General features: G+C 50.8%; 1 protein-coding gene across 1 annotated transcript; it reads left to right on the top strand.

Annotated features, from left to right (window-relative positions):
* The first annotated feature begins 7,309 nt into the window (after positions 1-7,309).
* Positions 7,310-18,878, top strand: LOC119843740 (L-serine dehydratase/L-threonine deaminase). Its single transcript, XM_038373537.2, has 8 exons — positions 7,310-7,671; positions 11,292-11,452; positions 12,223-12,262; positions 12,792-12,931; positions 13,137-13,228; positions 14,215-14,442; positions 15,185-15,309; positions 17,301-18,878. Exons 2-8 carry the CDS (start codon positions 11,300-11,302, stop codon positions 17,507-17,509), a joined length of 987 nt encoding a protein of 328 aa, XP_038229465.1. The 5' UTR covers positions 7,310-7,671; positions 11,292-11,299; the 3' UTR covers positions 17,510-18,878.
* Positions 18,879-19,507: the final 629 nt, after the last annotated feature.

Raw genomic sequence — 19,507 nt, 5'->3', positions numbered from 1 at the left:
GGGGTGTGGTACATGTGCATTCACAAGGGCAAAGGGAGAGCCATGTGTGGAAACCCCATAGGCATCCGTATGCCAGAGAACTTGGTGCGCAAAACCTGCATTTGTGTGCACATGCAAAAATGCAGGGAAATGTTTGTGCACACTTTCACCTGTGCAGACATTCATGCAAAAGCCACAGGTATCCATGCCAGCTAACATGGAGTTGCTCGGCAATATGCACAAGCAGATGCATCATTTGCTGGTGCCGCGTAAGAACTGAGTTTTGGAAATTTAGCTCTGAATGCTGCCAAACTGCAGGGTCCCTAAATCCACTTCCAGGCCCCCAGCTGCAGGCATTCCCAACAAAGGGCAAGTTGAGGGCATCCGCTCAGCAGCCAAAGACACAGGCTCTGCTCTGCTTTGTGAAGTGTGAACAAAACAAGAGCACCACCACAATCTCAACACTGCATCAGGGTATGACCGACAGCTGGAGGGGCAGGGCTGAATCAGGGAGGGAGGAATAATGTACAATATAGCCAGGGTCTAGGTGCAGGTTATTTATTTGCACAATAATGCTTCAGTCTGCATCATACACACAAGTGTACTTGGATTATACAAGAGCTGCGATTTATAATCAGGCCCAGTGCATCAGGCTGTGTGCATCCAGATTTCCTGAGCTGCAAAGGAAGGGAGTGGTAATTATCTTTGCAGCCAGAGCACTCATGGTTTTGGCCTGTGGTTGTCATATACCTCAAACAGAACGTTAAGATTTTCAGACTGATCAGACATGCATACGAACAGTCCATCTTCTTATAAAGTAAAAGATGCTTGTGCATTTGTGTGCATATATATGTGACAGCAGTTGTACGCATGTGCATATATGTTACTTGTGCGCACATATGTGGGCATGTGTATATGTAGGTAGTGCATGTGTGGGCATACACAGAGTGCAAGCTGGTGGTTGTATGTGTGCATGTGCATGAATGTGCATTTTGTTCATGTGTGTATACATATATTTATACCATCATGTGTTTGTGCATATATGTATGTGTACATTTGTGTGTATGCATATTTACATGACTGTGTATGTGTATATGTTTGCAAGCACGAGGGCCTATATGCATGTGTGTGGATACATATATGTGTGATCATTTGTGCATGGATGAGTATGTGTATGTCAGCACATGTATGTTAACGTGCAACTACATGTATGTCAGCACCTGTGTTCATGTATGTGTTATAAATCAAGTGTTGTGTTGGGGCTTGTCTACATGGGGAAGTTTTGCCCCTGTAACTTTAGTTTACTCACCATAAACTGCCTCACATCCACACACAAAGTACTGTTTTCAGTTTATCTAGAGTCTTAGCCCGCTTTAATCAATCTGCTTTGAAAGGCAGCATAATGCTATTTCAGAATGAGTTGTACCAGGCTATGGTTCCTGTGAACCCACCCCTATTTTGGATAAACTATTCAGCTTCAGGCAGGCCTCCCCCTGCTATCCCATACTGCATTGCTTCACACCTGAAACAGCCCCTCCCTTTACCTGGGTGCCCCCCTCTGCTCATCTTGACCAGATGTCAGCTCCTGATTTAAATCCTGGCATACACCTTTGCGATTCCAGCTCCTGGCTGGTTCACATGCCCAGAGTATATTATAGTGACCGTGACCTGTGCTTCTGCACGGTTACATCTGAACAGGAGTCACCAAAATGCCAAGCTCTACGAGCAGCTACAAGCACAAATGCAGGGATGCACCCTGTACCAGGCCAAAGCCGGAGAGTTGAGGCAGAATTATAAAAACACTAGGGACAAAATGAGACCTCCCGGGACATTTGCTTACTACAGGGCACCAGATTTTTTGCCAGAGAGGCCACTACACCTCACTACATCGTGGACAGTTTGGAAGGCATTCAGGTGACCATGGACTCCAAGAAGACCCCCATCCCCAAATAGCAAAGGTCTCTGTGAGCCACCCAACCCTGAGCCAGACAGCACCAGAGATGGTCCTCAGGTAAAGAGACAGTTGGACAGTGCTGCTGAGGGGGCCTCAATCAGCAAGTATGATATGTTGTATCACAGCTAAGCCTTTCCCCCTGCTTTTTCTAGAGGTTCAAGCCCCACAGCCTCCCTGGAGTTGATGCCAGTGGTTTTATTGCTCACACTTAGCAATTCCTGCAGGAGGAACTCAAAGCACTTTGCAGCCATTAATAAGCGAAGTCTCACAACAACTCCAGTGAGACTCCAGATTATCATTATCGCCATGTAACAAATATGGAAACTGAGGCACCATGAGGTAACACAACTTGCCCAAGATGGCACTAGAACAGTGGGACCACATTTTCTGGCATCTAGCCCTGCACCTAAACCACAAGACTATCCTTTTTCTGCGTATGAGCACCCAAGGTGTCTCAAAGCCATGAGTTAAACAGAGGTGGGACCATGCCAGTGCACTCAAACACCGCCACCAGGCTGTGCAGCTTGAGATCTGAACCCCTTTCACTGGATCAGGCCAAATGACAGGGGTTATGCCCTTATCTTTCTGAAGAGCTCCATCTGAGTTTTAACTCCCACCATCATGGACAACAAAGAGTTACTGCTCCCCTGCAGCATTACTCCACTGGGCACGAGCCCCACTCTGGGAGAACCCATGATCCGATACCCGGATACCAAGCCACATTATGGCAGTAAATAGAAATCCAAGAAACCCAAACCACTCTCATGTAGATGGGCCATTTAATCTTATTCACAGCAGTGTTTCCTCACTCTCTTCTCAGGCCAGCAATACTTTCTGTTGCCTCTGAGTTACCCTTATTGGGGCTTTGTTTTGCTTTTAAATTTGTCACTGTTGATAGCGCCACAATCAGCCATGTTCCTCCAACTCTCAGGCAGAAATACGCCAACCTTGGGCACCAACTCTGTGGTGCTCTGGGGCTGGAGCACCCCTGGAAGAAAATAGTTTGGCAGCTGGGGGAGGAGCTTGGGAAGGGTGAAGAGCAGCGAGCTGGGGCTGGACGGGGGCCTTAGGGAGGGGGCTGAGCAGTGGCAGAAAGAGGTGGAGTGAGGGCAGGGCCTTGGGGAGGCGGTGGAGCAAGGGCAGAGCACCCCCAGGGAAAAATATACACCTATGACCCCCCATAATCATTAACGTCCTTCTTCAGTTCTTGTGCATTATTATTATAGATAGCATAACACCACCTATAGTTAAGGTTGCCCAACACTTTCCATTGTAAGCCCCTGTTTTCAGTTGCTTACAACTCACCAAACTTTCATGAAATTTTTCACATCAGGTGTTTGCCACAAGCTGATTTTTATTTTTTTTTTAAAGTTTCAGCTAAAACAGATCAGTCATTTCTGCCAGTGAAGCTAGGGGCAAATATGTTGCTTTGCCCACATTAAAAATTCGTAGTCTCCCTGATAATACATTAATAATCACCTCTAAAGTTCACAGCTGCTTCCCACTGTCTGGTTTATTTCTCTGTGAGGCACAGACTACCTTAAATTCCCATCCCTGCCAACGGAGCTTGGACAGATCCCAAGGTATTAAGAAGTCAAAAGTGTGTGACAGCTCAGAGTACTGACTCCCAACCTGCTCCTGCTGAAGTCCGAGGGAAAACCTTTGGACCAGCCCAGGGCCAGGAGCAAATATTTGTCTAAGCCGTTTAGTGCAAGATCCCTTAGGAAATGACATCGCTTGTCTCCTTGTTCCTGCACTTCCCAGCAGACGGAGGGGGCTCCATGCTCTCAGCCCCTGGCTCAGGGCAGGTTTCCTGCTGAGCTTTTATTCTCTTAGCCCAGTTGCCAAGGGAGAACAAGGCTGGCACAAACAAATCCAGCAGCCCCTGCTTCCCCTCCACCCCCACTCCAGCTGTAAAGCACAATGATCAGAGAGCAACACCTGGCATTCGACTGCTCTGCCATGCCAGCTGGGGGTGGGGGGTCAGTCCTGCAGGGAGAGGTGAGACCGGAGGAAATGTTAGGTGTGGAAGCAGGGGAAGAGAGTAGATGGAGGTTGACGGTTAAACAGATGGCTGGGGAGAGGTGCAATAAAGGGGGAGAGACCCCGAGTCCTTGGGGGGGCCCCCAGTCAGCAGCTCGCACTTTGCCCCATGGTGCATGAGCAGAATGATCACACTCCATCAGCTGGGTGAGAATCCCTGACTTCCCCAGGGCAGCCTTTTCTGAGCTGGCCCTGGCGGGGGGAAGGAGGGTGTGTGCTCCTCCTTGGGGTTGAGGGACGAATTAGAAATGAAACATCCCCACTTGTCCGTCCAACGTCCCCACTGCCCGTTCTTTCCTTTGCCTCCTAACTCCTCAGTCCCCTCCACACAGTCCAGCCCCAGCAGGCCCCGTAATCCCCTTCTCCCGTCTGAACAGATCAGCAGGAAGGATATGGCTTGAGACCCAGATACTCACCCTGGGCAGCAGCCAGTGGCAGGTGCCCTGCGTCTGACGAAACGGGCCAGGTTTCACTCTTCGCTTGCATTGCAGCCACCCGTGGGATCCCATGCCTCCTCCTCATAGTTTAAAGCTACAGCGCAATTAAGGCCTGTTCACTGGAACAGTCTCTCCAAGTGCTCTGCTCTGTATCCATTCATGCACTGAGAATTCGGGCCCGGGTATTAAAGACTTGAGGGTCCCAGGGCATGAGTATCTCAGTCCTGGAGCCCTGCACTCTCATCCTGCTCTGGCGGGTCTAGGACTGAAGCTGCGGAGATGCTGCCGAGTCTGAGCTTGAGGGGCATCAGCAGTGGGGGACCCAGGACAGGAATAGCAGCAGGGGGGCAGTGGGCTGAGGTAGACTGGCAGAGCTATTGTAGGTGAGGGTGTGGGAGCACAGTAGGGGAGGAAGCATTGTCTTGTGGTTAAAGCACAGAGCTGGGCATCGGGAAGTCCAGATTCTTCACCTCTGTCTGCCACAGATATTAAGTGCCCCTGGGCAAGTCACCTCACCCCTGTTGTCTGTTGCCTCAAGGTGGGTATTCCCCTCCCCTAGGAGATAATACAGCTCTTCTGCTGCAGGTTGATTCGCAGCAGCTTTGGGGGGAAAGCAAAGCACCCGAGCGATCTTTGAGAACCACAAACTCCACAGCAGCACAGCAAACCCGGAGCAAAGCAGCGTCAGCCAAGAGGACAGCAGCATGGAGATAACCAACGGGGCACAAACTGGGGGATCGGCTTTGTTGGTGGACCCCGTTCTCCTGCTCACAATGAGATACAGCGGAGGCCTCCTGTAATGCAGTTCAGCGTCCCAATCAGCAGAGGCTTATAGGGCAGAGGCCTAACGCAACTCTGAAGTAGCCCCGTGGCCTGGAATCCCCGAGCCCAGGAGCAATGGGCTGTGCGAGGGGGCAGTTCCCCTGGGGGGATTGTTACTGCTTAAGCCCAGACAATGACACAATGGGACATGTTAAGGTGTACAGAATTCAGGGTGGAGAAGGTTGATCCAGTTGAATAACATTTGCATTTGATTCTGCCAATCACTGGATATTCCTGACCCCCAAAAAGCCGTAACGGTGAATGGAAGGACCAATCAACAGCTCAGGACTCGCAGCCCAAGTGGGCAACTGGTCCACCACCTGCACAGCCCTCAGCAGTGGGGCTCCAATCCCAGCCCCTTTCCCAGTCGCCACCTGCATAAGGCCATGGGGGGGAGATGCTCAGGGCTGCAGTGCTGGCAGAAAGCAGTATACAGCACTCCTGGATATCGACGGCCCCATCTCCGCACTCCCTCAGTGCTCAGCCAAATTCAGACCCTGAATGAAGAGCAGCTGGCTTAGGCCAAACGCAGGCAAGACCGAGGGGATGTCAGTATGAAGGGAGAAGTGCTTTGAAGAACTTGCCTCCTCCTTGGAGCAGGGATCACTTTTCTGTTCTGTGTCTGTACAGCGCCTGGCACAGTGAAGTACTGGTCCGTGGCTGGCACTATGGTAACGCAAATAATAATAGCCTGCAACATTCTCTACCATTGAGGTACCTGCCCTCACACTGCCAAATCCTTCTGCGGCCTTATGATCTCTTTGGACTTTCCAGTGCTGTTAGCTACTCAAAAAGTACCCGAAACACCCACTTCCAGCTGCCACTGACCCATAGACTGCATCCCAACCCATTGGTCAGAGACCTGCCCACGGTGAGCCATACACTTGTGACATGTGGGCAAGTGTATTGCAATACACTGGGCCAGATTCTCGTCCCATACATCGGTGTCAATCAGAAGTGAATCTTCATGGAAGCCAGTGGTAGACACTAGGCTCAGAGTGGTATAAGTGAGAGTAGACTCCGGCCCTCTATGTCTACAACACACCCTGAAAAAGCACCAACTGGGACAAAATGCAGCAGCCCCCCGGCTAGGTCATGTGCTGTCCCCTCCTGTATCTGCTTTCTGTACCATGTCCCCACTGAATAGCGAGTCCAGGGCAAGGCTTCCGTCCTCATTCTCAGCACCCTCCCTGTGACTGGCCCAGGCTACCTGAGTAACACCACAATCACAACTCACAGAACAGCTACGTCCCTGCAGAACTACACAACTGTGAATGTATATGGGGAGGCTCGGCATGCAGGAGACAGAACTTTCAGAAGAACTGGAACATAGACTTTGGAACTCTCTGCCACAAGAGACCCCAGGCTCACCATTCTGAGACCTAAATTCAAAAAATCTCTCTGACTTAGCTTTCCCTCAGTGTGTTCTTCCTACTCAGCACACCTGCACTGTCTAGGTCACCTCCCTCCTCAAACAGAATACCAAACCAATCCAGCTATTGCTTCTACAGGCTGGGAATGAACGGAGATTATTATTGTTATTTCTAATTTGAAATAGTTTGGAGGTGCTGGTAGATGGAGGGAGGAGACCCAGCAAAACTAACTGACTTGTCCCTGATCACACAAAATCAAGAGTAAATAGAACCCTGGAGTCCTGCCTGTCCTCCTCCCTCCCACCCCATTTAATCATTTCATGACACTGCCTCTTAAAAAGTAGCTAACTATAGAGATGCAAACGTTCCAAAGTCTCATGGGGAAGCGGGAATGAGAGAAAGATGCAGGTAGGAGAGAGAGAATAAAAATAAGCCAGGTTTGGATAAACAGTGATCCCGTTTATGGACTCCCTTCATCTGTTCCAGTCCTTTGCGTGCATTTATCTGAGAAAGCAAGAGGACTGGCTGGCCTTGTGAAAGCAAAAGGGCCCCCCTGCCTTTCCCCCTAATCATAATTCCAGACCTGGCTCTTTAGCCTGGTTTGAGCCGGCTCAGAAACATCTGACTCAAGGAACCTTTGTCTGAGCAATGTCCCTCCCCAGTGTGCGTCACCCTCCTTTTGGCATGGGAGCGCCTGAAATAGGCTCTTTTCCTTTTGCAAAGAGCCTGAAGAATTCTCCCTCCCTGACCTCTTCCCTTTTGGTATTGTTGCTGCTGGTTCCCCTTTAGCTGGAATCTCTCTGCTGAGCAGGGGAGGGGAATGACATCAGAGACGAGGAGGTGTGGGGGGGTGCCCCATTCCCCAATTGGCCACCAAGCAAAAACCATGGGCCTATAAAACTTGCCAAAGGACTAGCATCCTCCAATGAGACAGTGACTCCACAGATTACCCTAGCTGCTGAGAAGGGACCACAGGAGACCGGCAGCCTTGCTCACTCCTGCACTGAACAGCTGCAGCTATAAGCCATCAGGGCATACATTAGCTCTGCTTTAACGCTAACCGGTAAGTGCCTCACTTTCTTCCTTTCCCAGCACACAATGAGATTATTATCTGTTACTAATAAATACATAGGAAGGTGAGATTGGAGCACAGGGCTGGGAGCACTTGTGTTCTAATCCCAGCTCTGACACTGACTCCTTCCAGGGTCGTGGGCAAGTGATTTTATCACTCCATGCCTCAGTTTCACCATCTACGCATTGATGATAACAGCAATTCTCTGGCTCGCAGGGCTGTTGGAAGGCTGAATTAAAGCTTCAGAAGAGAGGTTTGGTAAGATGAATTAGGGAAGGTTTCTGAAGTGCTCCTACTTACCTATTCTGCTTCCATCATCTTAGCAGCTGAAGATCTTTGAAGACGAAGGACAATCCTTTTCAAAACTGGCCCCTGATTTTTTGATTGTCTCGGTTTCTTTGGTGCCTGACCTGAGATGTCTTTTAGGCCAGAATAAGTGGCCGCTTCTGCACAAAACTGGCTCTCAACTGTTTTGTCCAGTGCAAATCCAGTAATTATTGATCGGGTTCCTGTGACGTGCTAGGTAGCTGCTCAAACCTATGTGGAGTCAGCATCTCCATGGTGCTCTGCACACTTTTAACAGTAATAAACAGGATTCCAAAGAATGTCTCTGTTTCCCTGCTGGATTTCTGGGGACCCCTCCCCTTATTCCTCCCTTCCTTTTCCAGCTTTTAACTCACAAGTCCCTGCATCTCTGCCATTGCCTGTCTAACCAAGAAGGACTCACTTTGGAGCCACAGTCAGCCGGATGGCCAGAGCAGATGCTGTGGGGCAATGGTGTAGTCATCTCTCTTCCCCCCGCCCCCACCCTCTGTCCCAGCCACACGTGCCAAGCCATTTGCCTTAACAGAGATGATCTGTTTGTGTATTTCCCCTGACAAATGATTCTCCAGAGGGATAAGCTGTAAATGGGATGGCACTGAGTTAAGGTCCAGAGCTAAGAGAATGGTTTCCAGCAGCATTGCAATGCGGGGGGGGGGGAAGGGAGAGGGGAATTCTTTCAGCTCAGAGATGGTGTCTCCCCTGCAAATAGGCTGTCCCTGAGTTAGCAGCAGGATCTTAGCCTTGTGCATGTCTATGGAGCCACAATTCATGGGCTCAGAATGAAGTCCCCTGGTTGGCCTCACGTCACAAGACAGATGCAGCGGGCAGTAGCAGGGTTAGTTTCACACACACATGCCCCAACACTGTGTCTCTGCCTCCACTTCTGGGACGAGACAGGAGTTCAGAACCATGGTACGGTCAGTCCTCTGCCTAGATGTGAACTAGGCCCAGCTAGGGTGATGGGCTCTGGTGACGGAACGGGACAAAAACCCCTATGTCATTCCACACATAGCTGGGTGGGAATGCTACACAGGATCACTGCAGCTGGTTGGGAATTTTTCACCAAAACATCTGTCCATCTGAAAATGCTGATTTGTCAAAACTGAAACTTTTTCTGGGAAAAGGTCAGTCTTGAGAAATTTTTCAACTGAAATTTTTTTTAAACAAAGCTTCAAAATTGCCAAAATGTTTCATTTCAACATATTCTAAATAAAAAAATCCCAGTTTTCCCACTCAGAATAACTTTGTTTCAACTTTTAAGCTAATTAGAAGTAAAAAAATGGTCAAAATTGGAACAAAACATGTAAATTGACCAGAATCAAAATTTGTTTCAGATTTTGAATTTGTGTTAAGTTTCAAGTTTTACTTTTTGTCCTGATTTGGGAAGGGAAATTTTTTTGATATCGCAAAAGCTTTCATAGATCAGGAAAACCATATTACTGGCCAGATCTACTATTTACTAATAATCAATGATTCATGGAGTTGGTAAAAAAAAATTTTTAAAAATGACAACTTCCCCTTCACCCCCACCCCCACCACCAAACAATGGCTTTTTGACCAAATAAAATTTTTTTTGTTTGGCTGAAATTTTTCAAAGAAAACTGAGAAACATTTATGTGTTTCTTTTGGAGGCGGGGACAGGAAAAAGCAAAAAGGGGGAGAAAACCCCAAAAGTATTTTTATATAGTTATAAAAATCCCTAAAATTCTGTTGAAAAAATAAGCACAAAATGAAAACAATTTCAATTTCACCTCCCCCCCGATAGAAGAAAAAAAACTTAGCATTTTTTGACCAGCTCCACTGATATATCAATTCTGTGCATTCTACGGAGACTGTAGCGAAAAATGAAGGGAGGTCTTTGCCCTCTAAAGAACCTACCTTCCAGACATACAGAAAGACAAGGGATGGGGGGCAGTGCTTGAGTGTGCCAGGTTAACCATGCTGACCAAGTGTCTTATGTCCCCCTCTAGTGGCTGGTCCATGTAGAGGATAAAAGCCCACTACCGCAGTTAAGCTACTCTAACTCAAGTGGCAGCAGCAAGGACTTTTTTTGGTCCTGGAGGCCCCAATTTGAAATCCTGCTGATGGCCTGTGGTGGGGATGTTACACAGGCATCCTATTAGGTCCATGGTCTGTTTTGGGGGTGTCATTTACTGCCCATCATTGAGGGGGAAAGTTGGGTTTATAGGCCTTGCTGTGTTTTGAGGAGAGAATCAAAGGGTGAGTGAGGGCAGAAACATGGCAGACATGGCCTAGCAGGCCATGTGGAAAACAGGACAGGAGTGGAAGAAAGACACAAATGAATGATGAGGCTCGGGATACAATCTATTGACTGACCTGGGGTCACATGGGAGTGGCATTCAGGCCGGGTCTGGATTTGGCCCCTCAAGCTGAAAGGCTCCATATCCCATTCCCCCCAGTGCAATTCATCCTGGATGACATCTTTCACACACAGGGTCACAAAGCACTTAGCCAAAGGGAGCCATAAGCTAAGGGGCAAAGAAAGTTTTTAATGTTAAAATCTACAGAGAGAATGGGACTCGGACAAGTCCAGCAGACACAGTCCAGCGTGGCCTGCAGCTGGAGAGCACAGAGGGGATCAGATCTACACCAAGAGCTGAGAAGAAGGAGTGGATGGACCTGAGGCCACAACGGTTGGATAGAGGTGGCCAGAGAGAGCCTTGGGAGGGTGACATTTTAGGCAGGGACCCATGTACCCCAGGGCAAGTTGAGTGTAGATTCTGCACCAAGATCCCCTGGTTGCTGTAGCACTTGTGAGTCAGCCCAGTAACTATGTGGCCTCTTCACTGCATTTAGAATATGGATGGGGCTTAATTAATTAAATAGGGAAATGAATGAGCCACTCAGTGCAGCAAACCTCCCTACCCCCATTTGTCTTAGATTAAATCTGTTTATTTGATGTTGGTTCCACCCTTTCATTGTGACACAGATTTTTTTTGCATTGTCCACCTGGGAGAAAGGAGAAGCTGGAACAGTTGGATTGGGGGAGTTGAGGCTTTTAATGCCTGGGGAGGAGGTAATTTGGAGGTGAGGCATAAATAAATTAGCTGAAATGATCAGCAGTGAAACAGTTAACCATCCTGACACTTGAGCCATTATTAGCCTTCAGAGTTAACAGTTCGTTGAAATGAATGGGCAGCTCACACCTCTATAAAATGGGAGCTGAGACCCTGGAGCATAAATCCATAGCAAGAGGTGGGTTCCACGGTAAACCCACAGAATACCCAGGGTCCTGATGAGGGGTCTTATTTCCCTTATTCCCTCAGAGCCCAGCATGACTTCTGCCAGGAGCTTGTATGTGAACACCCCCCTAAGGGACAGCGTCCCGCTCTCCAAGGTGGCTGGCACCAATGTCTACCTGAAGCTGGACAATGCTCAGCCCACAGGCTCCTTTAAAATCCGGGGCATCGGCCACCTCTGTAAAACGGTAAGGACTCTGAGCGGCAGTGGCAAGGGCACAGTGTTCGACTGGTGGGGGAAGAAGATTGCAGAGCCAAGCTGGAATGGGCCATTGCTGGCGGGGGGCAGGTGGGAGGAGGCAGAGAGACCGGGGGTAGCTGGAAATCCGGGATCCGTTTGTAGCCGGCACAGCAATCCAGTTTGGGCATTCTTTGCAGCAATCCCATATACTGTAGGGAGCACTGGCTCATTGGAAGCCTGACCTCTAACTAGGGGTGACTGAGGATAACCTGGCCTAGATTCCTGTACCTACCTGGAACGGACTCTGGTGTAACCCCTAGGAGGGGAAGAGCCTGGCCTGGATTCCTGTGCCCACCTGGAGGGGACACTAGCTATGCTCCCTACATCTCTTCAATGCATCCAACTGACTGCCGTTGAGCAGCAGACTACAGCAGTTCCATAGTGGATACCTGATCCTGGGCATGCACCCACCTAACCGTCTGCTCTCAGACTGGAAGAGGAGGGTGGAAATTGCTGAGGCTCCACATTACTGGGGCTGCGGGAGCAGAAGGGAGGCTGTTGCCTGGTCTTGCGTGGTCATGGCTGCTTTGATGGCAACACAGAGACTCTACAGAAGGGGCCAACGAGAGGCATAAAAGGAGCCCCCGAGGAGAATGACCTGAAATATCAAAGGGGTTGGAGGGGCTAGGCTGCCGAGAGAGGAGCTGTTCTCGTGCGGTTACCAGCTGTGGCCACGTTCACTCCCACTCACTCCTTCCTCTTGCTTTGTCTCCACAGTGGGCGGAAAGAGGCTGTGAACGCTTCGTATGCTCCTCAGGTGAGAAACACCAACCCAGGCCCTGGCTCCCTGAGGTGGCTGGTGGCTGTGTCACACCTAAGCCCAAACTGCCCCAGAAACTCACGGGCACTGGCTCCTCTCCTTGTGCCTGGATGTAAATAATGCCCACAAGGATGCCCAGGAATCCAAATCCAGGCTTCCCCTGCTGGCTGGTGCTGCTAGTGGTGGGACTATTGCCAAGGGAAGAGAAGCCCCAGTGATGGTATTGGTGTGGGTCATGCCAGGGTAGCAACAGGGCTTTAGACATCTTTGGTAACATGGGAAATGCAATGTTGAGTTCCTGGGACGGAACAATCCTCCCCACCATACCCTGACACTGTCTACCCGTTGGGGTGCTGCAAGATTCCCACACCTCCTGAAACTCCTGGGCAGCCCCAAGGCTTGGGGAGGGCAGAACGAGAAGACGGCAGAGGGACACACTGCTTTGGGAGGCACCAGAGGCAGCACCGTGACTTCTACTGCATGATGGGATGCAGGAAACCATGAGGCCCAATGTGGTTGCTTTTAGGTGGCAATGCTGGCCTGGCAGCTGCCTACTCTGCCAGGAAACTGGGCATCCCAGCCACCATCCTCGTGCCCACATCCACACCAGCTTTCACCATCGAGCGGCTGAAGGATGAGGGGGCCACTGTCTGCATTGTGGGAGAGGTAGGTATGTGCATGTCTGGGTAAGGGGGTATACAAAAGAGAGCAGACTGTCTGCCTGGGGTGAGAGCCTCACTATCTTCTCCCACCATGTCCCAGAGCCAAGTCTGGGACAGATCTGTAGAGGGAGCTGCTCCACGGGCTGTGAAGTTCATGGTTCTGTCTGTAAGCCACCATGAATGACTAATAAAACGTCTCTTCTCTGCAGATGCTGGATGAGACCATAGAACAAGCCAAGGAGCTGGTGAAGAACAACCCTGGCTGGGTCTATGTGCCCCCTTTCGATGATCCCCTCATCTGGTATGTGGCATGAGGGACGGGGGGACACCAGAGGCTGGAAGGCTTTGTTTTAGCCATTGCTGCCTATTAACATCCCTGCTAGCCTGAGTAACCATGGGCCAAGATTAAATCTGACTGCATGCAGCCCCAGCAAGGTCATTCTGTGTTGCACACAAGGGGGTGGACAATCTAACAAGAGGTGGTGCTGTGGCAGAAGTCCACTCTCTGCTTGGACTGCATTAGTGTGGCCACCATCTCTTGGCGCACCAGGCATGGGATCCAGCATGAAGTTTGCTGGACAGAGCGTGAGCATCTATTGACCACATGCACCACATGGTGAATTTCTAAAATGAGCACATACACAGAAGCTGCTGCCACCAGCCTAGCCTGGATAGCTGTGCATTGAACCTGGGTTGGGAGCTAAAGGACATAAGAAAGGGAATCCATGCCCATTTCCATGTTTGTTCAGACCTGGGCTTCACCAGCACCACTGCACTGATATGCCCCACCCCTGCCCTAAAAACAACAGGTGTGTCTCAGTACCATTATGAAAAGTGCTTTAGAAGCTATAGCTATAGCTGGGAAGACCGAGAGGGGTCCTCCTATCCTGGACGGAGGCGGGACCTCAGCCTGCTTGTTCACACAACCCCTTGCCTTCTAGTTCTCACGGCTGGGCCTGTTCTGAGGTGTCACTCATCCCCACAGGCAGCGAGATGCAGCCTGAGCCGCGTGACTCTGGAGTGCAGCCTTTCAAAGCTGAAATTGTCTCAGGCTGCTAAACCAAAGTATCCCAGACTAGGGGAGACCCAGCTTCTTTGATGTTGGAGTGAACCAACAGTAACTCCACTGAACTCAGTGGGATGACACTGGTGTTGCCGAAAAAAAATCAAGACCTGTATTTTCCAGGCTCTTATAGAGAAACGAGGTCAGGACTGTTGATCTCGGGTCATCTCTAGCCATGGCCTTCCCTTCCCCTGGTCCCAATCTCTCTTGCTATCTCCTTGTAGGGAAGGCCACACGTCCATAGTGAAGGAGCTGAAGGAACACTTGGACTCCAAGCCTGGGGCGCTGGCCCTGTCTGTGGGAGGCGGTGGGATGCTGTGCGGAGTGGTCCAGGGTCTCCGTGAGGTGGGCTGGGAGGATGTGCCCATTGTTGCCATGGAGACCAAAGGGGCGCACAGCCTGAATGCTGCCATGGCTGCTGGACAGCTGGTGACACTGCCAGAAATCACCAGGTGAGTGAGGGGAGGACGACGAACTGGAGCACTTGGCCTGTGACCGGATGTTAAGGGAGAGGAGCCATGGCTTGGGGTGGGCTAGGCAGAACCACGGCTTGGGGTCTGATGGAGGAGAGACTTGAGGCGGCAGGCTCACGAATCCCCTCCCTGTTCTCTACTCTGCAACCTACATGTCATGGATGCTATTTTGGTTTGGCTTACTTCTCCCATGGGGTTCTTCCACCCAGCCCCCTCCTGTGCATAGCACAACAATGCTGCCCCACAGGGGCAGCCGGGGGCAAAGTTCTCTGGGTACTGCAGATGGGGGTAAGCACTTGGGCCCAGATCTACAAAATTAAGCTCCTTTGTGCTCTAGGGAGAGGTAGGAACCAGGCTTCACCAGGAGGTAACTCATGCCACGGACACCCGATGGCAGCAAGGGAGAACCTGAAAGGTCTGTCTGTCCAATCAGAGACAGGGGCCAAGGGAAGATGCTCGAACAAAGGATTGCTCAGTGCTACCCAAATGTGGTAGCAGCACAGAGAGATGCAGCATGAATGCAGGGATCCCTGCTTTGGCAAGGGGAATGTGGGGGTCAGTGGGGACTCCACCACAAGATCCCACAGGGCCCTGCTTGAAAAAAACTGGCTGCCTGCATGCTTGCAAGGATAGGGAGTGCTGACTTTACAAGGGTATGCTGTGGGGACTCCCTTATCACCAGCTGATGCGTCTCTTTCCTCTTCTCCTTTCCTGGCTGCAGCGTCGCAAAGACACTTGGGGCAAAGACGGTAGGAGCGGAGACATTGAAGCTGGCCCGAGAACACCCAGTCTTCTCAGAGGTCGTCACGGACCAGGAGGCAGTCATGGCCATCGAAAAATTTGTGGGTATGTAACAGTCCCCTCCCTGTGCGTGAGGCTCCCCACACTCACAGACAGCGACATGCCAAAGGAGAGACCTTTTTTCCCAGGACACTGCTGCTCCCCAAAGGTGAACAGAAACATTTAAAACAGCCCCGCTGACCATGGCCAGGGGTTCTAGTCGTACAGCATGGCAAGGACTGTCTGTGTCCCATTCATTTGCCAATTCATCCACACACAATGGCTGACCACCTCCCTGACCATCTCCCTTCTGTCCACCCTCAAGCAGGTGCTGCCCCAGCACCAGATTGTGCCTGTAAGAGGCCAAGGCCTCCTGCTGCCTCCTAATGGCAGGTACACATCCCTGCAGGTCTCACAAATCATTATAGAGCCCATTAGACTAGAGAGACAATGTGGGTGAGGTCATAGCTTTCATTGGACCAGCTTCTGTTGGTGAGAAAGACAAACTTTCAAGCTAAACAGACACAGCTCTTCTTCAGGTCTGGGGAACAAGTGTCAGAGCTAAACACAAGGTGGAACAGATTATTTAGCATAAGTAGTTAACTCTTATTTCAGGGGACCACTCAACATAAGGTGGCCCATTTACACCCTTCCAAGCATGGGAGAAAGGGAGAGAAGGCAACTGGGGGGCGTTGTTAGCGGGTTACAGATTGCTGTAATAAGCCATAAATCCAGTATGTCTGTTCAGTCCATGGTTTTTAGTACCTAGCAAAATCCTGAATTTTAAGTTCCCCGGCTCACCTTTCGAAAGGGTTGTGCAGGTTTCCTTTGATGAGGAGTGCTGAGAGGTCATCTATAGAGTGATCACTTTGTGAAAAGTGTTCCCCCACAGCTGACAGGGTGTTTTAAAACCCACTGGAAGAACCTGGCCAGGTTAGGTTACAGGGGCCCTCTCCCAGCCCGAACCATACTCTTAACAAAAATTTCACATGGGACTGCTTCTCCAGATCCTTCCTAAATCTCGGGCCACTCCCCTTCCTGATGTGCAGGAGCACCGGATTCTCCCCTTCCCAGTCCCCCTGACAAATGAAGCTTTTAAATAGTCCTCCCCATGCATTGGCTTTTAAACCTGAGCCCCAAACAATTCCCCACCCCCCAGGGCTTTCCTCCGAGATTCTTTCTGCCCACTGCCACCCAGGCCTTTGCTCCAGGCACATCTGTCTCTCTAAAACCAGAGGGGGCCAGCAGAGACCTTCTCTCAGCCTGGGTCCTCTTTATAGAAAGCATGCCTGGCCCCACCCAGCTGGGACATGTCACCAACTGAAGTTGCACCAGATAGGCTAAATTGGCCCCACTGAGAAGCTGCACAGGGAACTGGTCCCCCTGCCTCTTAAAGGGACAATGCATCCTGTGACTGCCAATGAGAACTCCTCTCCTGCAACCTGCTGTGTTCCCTAGAGCCACAGCTGTCCCCAAGTCCCTGACCGGCTAATGTAAAGTTCCCTCCATGCACTGACCCTATCCCCTCCCTGCTTCCTCTCTCAGAAATGGACTGTTTCACTCATGGTGCGGAGGAGGGGAATCCGACAGAGAGCGAGTGAGAGCACCCCCTGATGTTCTCGTTACCCCAGGGGGTAGTCAGTTAGGCCCTGTGTGTCCCTGAATGCAGGGGAGAGCAGTGGCTGCTTTGACCATGATCAAACAGGTCGTTCTCTCCAAGCTTTGCCCTCGGGAGAGAAGAGTGAGCCCACCACAAGTTTTTCCAGTCCCATTTGTGGCTTGTTCTCTCCATTGGCCCTTCCCCAGAGAGCTGTCATGGATCAAGTCCAACTTTTCCCCCCCAATCAGCGCCTTGAAGCAGATAGTGAGTGCAACTGAGTCCATGAACCAGGGACCCCTCCCAGTTCATGGGCCAGCAGCGAGCTCACTACCCAGGGCAGCCAGCTCTGTCACCCCCCACCCCTGCTAGCTGAGGCCTCCTGCCCCAAGCGGATGTGTAATAGGCGAGTGACCACCAGCTAGCCCCTCCCCATCTCTCCTCCCTCCCCCCCGTGCAGACGACGAGAAGATCCTGGTGGAGCCAGCCTGTGGGGCGGCGCTGGCTGCCGTCTACAGCGGCGTGGTGCAGAAGCTGCAGGCAGAGGGGAAACTGGTCCATGCCCTGGGCTCCCTGGTGATCATTGTGTGTGGGGGCAACAACATCACTCTGGCCCAGCTGCAGCGCCTCAAGGAGCAGCTGAGCATCCAGAACGTCATGGCGGCCTAGGCTGGCAAGACACCACCCGGGGGGGGGAGGGGGGAAGAGCTCTGGAGTTTTATCCAGGGCCTTATTTTAAGTGTGGGATGCTGGTTTTAACAGTCCGCACATCGGCAACGATGCCTATTTCTAACTTGTGGTCACGTCGCCTCAAGCACTGGATCACATAGGCTGAGGCTAAATCTAGGATTCCCAACCTGCCTACAACTTCCAGGCATGGGTTCATCACCAGCCAGTGGGCAGGAAGATCTCCCCCAAGGCATACACCTCCACACAATGCTGTGCATTATTATCAACATCAGTTCCAGCAGCCCCTTCAGGCCTGCCCTGAGATCAGGGCCCCATTGTGCCAGGTACTGCACAGACGTGTAGTGAGAGACAGACCCAATCTAGCCCAACAAAGGATGGGAAAGAAAAGAGGCCCTGAGAGAGGAAGTGACTTTGTCCAAGGTCACACAGCTGAGTCAGACATAAACCCAGGTCTCCTAGCTCCTTATCCACTGCCCTGACCACCAGGCCATGCTGTGTAACTGACACCTTCTGCAACACCAGGGCATGTTTAGTCTGAAGACGTGGGGGGAAGTTGGTGACCTGATCACAGTCTCCAGGTATGTTCAGCACTATTATAAAAGGCTATGATCACTGCTCATGTCCACTGGCAGTAAGACAAGAAGTGGGCTTAATCTGCAGGGAGCGAGATTTAGGTTAGATATTAGGAAAGGCTTTCTAACTCTAAGGACAGTTAAGCTCTGGAATAGGCTTCCAACGGAGGCTTTTAAGGCAGGTTGGACAAACACCACCCAGGGGTGGGCTAGGTTTACTTGGTCCTAACTCAGAGCAGGGGGCTGGGCTTGAGGTCCCATCCCACCATAGATTTCTGAGATTCTCAGAGGTGAGCTCCTAGCGCTGGATGGACTGTAGCTCTGTTTCAGCATAGCCAGGAGACAGGCTACCAAACTAGATCAGCCGCTGGGTTGGTCTGGTCTGGCCTGTATCAGTGGGCTGATCCTTACCTGGATGAAAGCTTGAGCTGGTGTAAAATACCATTGGAATTCCTTGCCTAGTGGTTGCACAGCCCATGCCTTCTGGGGAGGTCCCTCGTGCCCTCTGGTTTAGCATCACTGTCTTACCAGCCTGGACCTCTTAGCATGGGGGCAGAAAGCAGGCTGGGCCAATCTCTCTGGAGCTACATCTTTCACTTCACTGCCTACGCTGCGGGCTGCAGTTGTCGGGGAAGGTTTTGTGTAACATGAGATTAGTCTGAGGCGTGAGTATTGGATGTTGTAGCCAGAATTCAGCATGCCCTAACAAGCTGGCTTTTCTAATAGTGTCCACTATTTAACTTTTTGCACGTAAAAAAAATTCAGTATTTCTATAAGGCTGCGTCCCTCATTTGTTTCCAGACGAAGCTGCATGGCCATTTTCTGTCCCGGTTGTAAGGCTGCCTCAGTGTCACCATCTTGTGATTTTATCTCACCTTTACTACTTGGAGAACCTGAGCGCCTCATAATACCCCTGTGAAGCAGGGCAGTGCTGTTACCCCGTTGTACACATAGAGCTCTGAGACAGAGAGAGATAAATGACTTGCCCAAGGTCATCCAGAAAGTCTGTGGCAGAGCAAGAAATGAACTCAGATTGCTAGCAGATATCCTAACCCCTGAACCACCCTCCCTCTCTGCTGTGGAAATGTAACAACTCTTTTCTGTAGGGTTTGAATCCAGAAACTTTTGTACCAAAGCACAGGCCCCTGCCACTTGAGTTAAGGGAGTAGCTCCATTAGCTAGCGGCAGTAGTAGGTTTTTATCCTCTAAGTCAGTGGTTCCCCACTTTGGCAGCTTGAAGGCTGAACATATTGTGACACACAAGGTCAAGGGACCATAGTTTATAATTTGGGAGGTAATTCTGGGTCCTGATCTGCATCCTTTGTGCTGCTCCGGTGGAACAAAGGGAAGAGAAGTCCAATTCCCCCCCCCCCCCCCCGTAAGACAGTCCCCATTGGCACAGAGC

This window comes from Dermochelys coriacea, chromosome 15 (assembly GCF_009764565.3).
Source record: "Dermochelys coriacea isolate rDerCor1 chromosome 15, rDerCor1.pri.v4, whole genome shotgun sequence".
NCBI classification, from domain to species: Eukaryota; Metazoa; Chordata; order Testudines; family Dermochelyidae; genus Dermochelys; species Dermochelys coriacea.
The sequence above is the reverse complement of the archived record's forward strand: the minus strand, read 5'-3'. Positions and strand labels throughout refer to the sequence as shown.

Coding starts and splice junctions, on each gene's coding strand:
- LOC119843740 (XM_038373537.2), top strand. CDS start 11,300: ATGACTTCTGCCAGGAGCTTGTATGTGAACACCCCCCTAAGGGACAGC. Junction 12,263..12,791: donor ACGCTTCGTATGCTCCTCAG/GTGAGAAACACC, acceptor GGTTGCTTTTAG/GTGGCAATGCTGGCCTGGCA. Junction 14,443..15,184: donor ACACTGCCAGAAATCACCAG/GTGAGTGAGGGG, acceptor TCCTGGCTGCAG/CGTCGCAAAGACACTTGGGG.